We start from the raw sequence: 6,132 nt of genomic DNA on the forward strand, positions 1-6,132 counted from the left end.
TCGAAGGCACAAAGCACTTTATTTTGTTGTTAAAGTTATTTTGTTGTAAGAAGATCCTGTAATGTTTAAAAATGTATTTTATTATAAAATAAATTTAATTAAAGAAAACATTTTTGTATAGGCCTATGCTTTCATTAAAGTTCTTAAAAAAAAAACTCGGAATCGGCAAAAATCGGAATCGGCCACGAAAATTGCAATCTCTAGAATAAAGCTTTCCATTGATGTATAGTTTGTTAAAATAGGACAATACTTTTCTGAGATGCAATTTTTTTTGAAAATCTAGAATCTGAGGGTGCATAAAATCAAAATACTGAGAAAATTGACTTTAAAATTGTCCAAATTAAGTTTTTAGCAATGCATATTACTAATCAAAAATTAAGTTCTGATATATTTACAGTAGGAAATTTACAAAATATCTTCATGGAACAAAAAAAAAAAAAAGAAAAGAAAAATTGATAATTTTGACCCATGCAATATATTTTTGGCTATTGCTACAAATATACCCGTGCTACTCATGTGGTCCAGTCCAGGGTCACAAATGACACCCAAATCTGACCAAAAAAGACAAAAACAAAGTATCAGTGTCATTTGGCATTACTGATACCGGAGTTGGTGCAACATGGTATGTGAATTTTAGAGTACTATTTTTGCCGTTTTGGAGCTTGGCAGCCCATGGTCACTGTATGGAAAACAGCATTTATTAAAGTAAGTCCATCACTGTCACTCACGCTGTTAGCAGAGACGGAGGAGTCGGCCCAGGCCCATTGATCGAAAATACTCCCATACTGCTGATGCCACTGGTAGCCATGCTGGAATTATGGGCAGTCGCTGAGCGCTCTGGGTAGCTGAGCGGGAGGCTCTGGGGACGGGCGTAGTAGAACGGGGTGGAGTGGACATCACGGGGCAAAGCCTGGGCAAGCAGAGCTCCATAACTACACACCTTTGGAGGGGAAAGAAGAATTTATGTCTTGTACATAATGTATAATGCTTTCATTATGTAATTGGGAGGTATCTGCAGAATAACATCTCATACAGGAACGCGGTTAGACGGCTTCCTCGGGTCCTCACAGAGGCTGAGCAGGAGGTATAAGATGGACCATCTATGTTTCAATACACCCTGTTTAACAAAAACAAATAAATCAGCAAATCTAACCATGCCATAGGCTGTCCATTATATCCAACCTATATGCACCTTGGAAATATGTTAAAGGCTTAATTCTGTCATTGATTACTCACCCTCATGTCCTTCCAAAACCATAAGACCTTCGTTCATCTTCAGAACACAAATTAAGATACTTTTAATTAAATTCAAAAGCTCTCTGACCCCTCCATAGACAGCAAGGGTCCTTTCATGTTCTAGTATCTTAATTTCCAAAGACGAACAAAGGTCTTACAGGTTTGGAAAGACATGAGGGTGAGTAATTAATGACAGAACTTTTTTGGGTGAACTATCCCTAAAAAAAACTCAATACATTAGTGATGAGTTGGGTTCTGACCTGGGTCTGAAGCTTTCTGTGCAACTCAGAAAAAAGGGCAGCATCTGCTTCCCGTCTTTGTTTCAACACTACAATAAACAAGAAGAAAAAAAAAAAAACATTTTGCATTTAAAACACATAAACCAGAAGTATTAAAGAATAGCCTGATGAGTTTAGGAACCATTGACAGAATTGTCACTAGCACTAATGGGCCAGTATTACATAGATTGAGCAACATTGATTTTTATAAAACTCATTATCTGTATGTTTATCCCCCGGTTTCACAGACAAGGCTTAAGCCTAGTTCTAGACTAAAATGTAAGACTGAGTTGTTTCAACTGAAATAAAATTGCACTGTTTGATCTTAAAATATATCAGTGCCTTTGTTTAGTCTTAAGATGCACACCAGTAATGTTTTTTGTAAGCATGTTTATAAAAATTACTTAATTGTCCTAATTGAACTATGGCCTAATCCTGGCTTAGCCTAAGCCCTGTCTGTGAAACCGGGCCTATATGTCTAGTAACCAATATGCAAAATTGATATTTAATGTTTTATTTCTGTTTGTTAAATTGTGCTATTTATTTTTTTTACCATTTTATGCCATTTTAGCATCAAAGGCTACATACATTCAAGGCAAGCTCAAGAAAAATAAGATTTAAGATAGTCTTAATAAAAATGCATCAATGAATAGTATACAATTTAATTATATACAAATGTTTCACAATAAAATAAATATTTCATTTTACAATTAAATAAATAAAAATAACAATTATGTAACATTCCAAAATTATATTTAGTAAAAAAATAAATAAAACCATTTTTTGTCTGTTACTGTATTTTTTAAATGTCTAATGTTTTCAAATAGAAAAAAGAAGTCAAACGAGTGTATTGACTTTGCATACTTACAATTTCTTTTGCATTTATATGAATGTCATTTGTTTTAAATTACAGTTTCAAATTAAGGTTTCAGTGTGGTTTATTAGAAAAAGGAGTAATGACAGCTAATTCACTGGAACAACAATACATTGTCATAAAAGTAACAAACAAAACAAATACATTTCTGACCATTTCAAATGGCATTTTTAATGCATGTTAATTGTATGTCAATGCTCTGATTGACACCTGACAAATTTGGAAAAGTATCTACTGTATTAAAAAAAGGTGTATTTTGCTTCATGAATTTCCACACTTTTACAAAAAACTTATGCTCAGCTATCACAACCACTCACAGAGATAATAAATTATCCTTCACAGAACTGTAAGTATGTAAATGACAGTAAATAGTGAAACTAATAGAAATGTGGATGGAGTAGTGCAACAGTTTTATGCAATGCAACCCTTTTGGTTTCTGTGTACTGAACATTATCCAGTGTAATTATCTTACCGAGGTAAAGGCGGGCTAATTCAGAAAAGGTTTTGATGAAATTTTGAAAAATGTTTGTTTTGGAAGCATGAATTACAATAGGCTGAAAACAAAAATCACCATATGCCATAATTTTTTAGCCAAAGTATGTTTATGGATTCATACCTTTCAACATAAGTTAGGTATAATTTTCAGCTACTAGAGCAAATTAATAATTTGCTGTCATTTTTTTTGTATAGAAATATAAATGTTTAATGCTAAACATTTCTAAATCTCATATTTGTATTGGCAGGACAAATATAAATGTGACCCTGGTCCACAAAACCAGTCATAAGTAGCATGGGTATATTTGTAGAAACATCCAACAATACATTGCATGGGTCAGAATGGTCAATTTTTCTTTTATGCCAAAAATCATTAGGATATTAAATAAAGATCCCATAGAGATATTTTGTAAATTTCCAACTTAATTTTTGTAATATGATATATAAAATATAAAATAAGTAATATGCATTAAGAACTTTAAAGGTGATTTTCTCAATATTTAGATTTTTGGCACCCTCAGATTTTCAAATAGTTGTATCTCAGTCAAATATTATCCTATCCTAACAAACCATACATCAATGGAAAGCTTACATAAATCTCAATTTCTAACAAATATCCTTATGACTGGTTTTGTGGTCCAGGATTACAAATTGGAACTATCCCAATCAACATAATAGATCCTCCTGAGCCTCCTAAATACATAACTGCTCTTGAATAAAGTTAAGACAGGGTTTCAAACTACTCACACTCTTTTTTAATTTTCTCAGACACCAGAAACTCATCCCGTTCAATTGTGGGTGCATAATTACTTCCGATGACCCGCACTGCATACTGGAACTGAAGGGCTACTTCAGCTGAGAACAATGACAGAAGATACACAAACAACACATGCATGCATTACTATATTATACAAAATGTACAGAACTTAAGCTGTAACACACAAACACATTCTCATACCCATTTCACTTTAATAACATGTCTAAATTAACATCTATGTCCAAATCTATAGTGAAATTGGCATCTGATTATACAAACAAGCATTAGCTCCTCTTTTGAAAACTGAAAGCATAGATCATATTCAGGTATGTCTACCGTTTCTACAGTCTCTAGGTCCACTGATGAACTGCTTATGTCCAACAGTAAAGTAAAATGTCTGTTTCTGATCTGTTTATGTCTCTTGTTGACTCTGAGATGCGTTTCCTCCTGATAAGAGCTTACTTCATACACACAGTTGAAATATGACAGCACTAGTGCGCTGATAAAAGATGATATAACAGACAAGAAGGACCATTTGAAACAGGGGCCCTGTTTTATTCAGCATTTCCCTGATGTTGTCCAAGCCTGTCCGCTAACAGCATCTCATCCCTGTTGATCTGACCCGCCATCACATCGTTATCATATCACCTCACATTGTCCGTTTTCAACGAAACTCACTGCTTAGTTCATCACTGCGCATACTAATCATGTTTAGCAGCTGTGTGACAGAATGAGATGTGTCTTTACCTTCACTCTTGCCCGTGATCTTACAGCACAGATTCTGCAGAAGCACGTTGGGTGATTTCTGATCAAGCGCCGCCATTGTGCAAGTATATATTACCCTACGTGCGAGCAGAAACGGTCCGCGGTGTGTTATTAACCGCTGTCGCTTTTCAGCTGGTGGGGTTCAGCTCCTGGCAACAACAGCGCCATTTTAACGGAACCCGCCGAAAAGCGCCCACATCGGACAGTCAACGGAAAACACAACAACGGTGCGCAGCGAAAAAACAGCCGGCTGTAAAATGACTCTCCGGAAACAGTTCCTCCCTACAAGCTTTACCCTACAAGCGCAAAATATAATAAAACATGTTAACTAATAATAATAATAATAATAATAATAATAATAATAATAATAATAATAATAATAATAATAATAATGACAATAACAAGTATTATTTCCTTTATTAATAGTAATTATTTATTTTGTTTTATTATTACTTGATAATTTAAATCCATTTATAACAAAAACGTTGTCTTTTACTAAAAATTGTAAAATAGTAAGCTTTGATACGTGTATGAATTATAACAGAACTATAAACACGTCTATTAATAATAATAATAATAATAATAATAATAATAACACGTATTATTATCTTTATTAATAGCATTTATTATTATTATTATTATTATTATTTGATTGTTTAAATCCATTTATAACAAAAATGTTGTCTTTTATTAAAAAAATTAAAAAGCTTTGATACGTGTATGGATGGTGCACAGACTACAGCCTATAAATTAGCCTATAAATAATAATAATAATAATAATAATAATAATAATAATAATCATATGATAAAAAAAATTAAAATTGAAAAAAAAAAAATCCACATTAATTAATCTCAATAATTATAATGTATTATTATTATTTGATTGTTTAGATGTAATTGTAATTGTAAACAGTAAGCTTTGATATGTGTATGAATGGTGCACATGACTATAAAAGTCTATTAATAATAATAAAAAGCAAGTGTATTATTATAAACTTGGACTATAAACAAGTCTATAAAAATAATATTAAAAATCATATAAAAATGATGTTTTTATTTTATTTGAATAAAAATTCTAATACAAAACTCTACAATCATCTATATATAATAAATTATAATAATATATATTTATTTATTTATTGTCTATTATTTTATTAGTTTTTGTTATTTTTATTGGAAACTAGCTGTTTTTTTGTTTATATATTTATTTTGTTTATATTTATATAATTTTTAAATATGTTATTCTATTTCAGTTAACATTTATTTAAGTAACAAAAGCATTTTTGTTTTAGTTAATGATTTATTAAATGATAATAATTCTTTCACAAATATTATTAAATAATTGTAAAAATAAATATATACTTTTAATAAATGAGTTAGTGTTCAATGGTCATGGCACCTATTGTTTATTTATTTATTTATATTATTCTATAAGTTTTTAATATTTTTACCTTTGGAACTAGGTGTTTTTTAAATGTTTTATGTTTATATTTATATTTATATACGTTTTAATATTATACTATAAAAAATGTATAGTATATACAGAATTAACATTTATTAATAACAGTAATAATTTATAATAATGAATTAAGTAATAAATTAAAATAATAATAACTATAATTTATCTTGATAATCATAAAATATTATTATTATTATTATTATTATATATTGTTATTATATTATTTTTTATATTTTATGTATTAATAATGATGATGATTTTAAATGTG

The 6,132-nt window shown here is 30.3% G+C and overlaps 1 protein-coding gene across 1 annotated transcript in view; it reads right to left on the reverse strand.

The window, feature by feature from the left end:
• tubgcp3 (tubulin gamma complex component 3) overlaps window positions 1-4,605 on the reverse strand; it is a 32,353-nt gene extending 27,748 nt beyond the window's left edge. The window contains exons 1-5 of the mRNA XM_073842345.1: window positions 4,388-4,605; window positions 3,631-3,738; window positions 1,497-1,564; window positions 1,034-1,117; window positions 729-940 (exon numbers count right to left, since the gene is read on the reverse strand). Of these exons, the coding sequence (XP_073698446.1) occupies window positions 729-940; window positions 1,034-1,117; window positions 1,497-1,564; window positions 3,631-3,738; window positions 4,388-4,463 (548 nt within the window). The 5' untranslated portion in view covers window positions 4,464-4,605. The remainder of the gene's footprint in view (window positions 1-728; window positions 941-1,033; window positions 1,118-1,496; window positions 1,565-3,630; window positions 3,739-4,387) is intronic.
• Between the last annotated feature and the right edge of the window lie 1,527 nt (window positions 4,606-6,132).

This window comes from Garra rufa, chromosome 6 (genome assembly GCF_049309525.1).
Source record: "Garra rufa chromosome 6, GarRuf1.0, whole genome shotgun sequence".
NCBI classification, from domain to species: domain Eukaryota; kingdom Metazoa; phylum Chordata; class Actinopteri; order Cypriniformes; family Cyprinidae; genus Garra; species Garra rufa.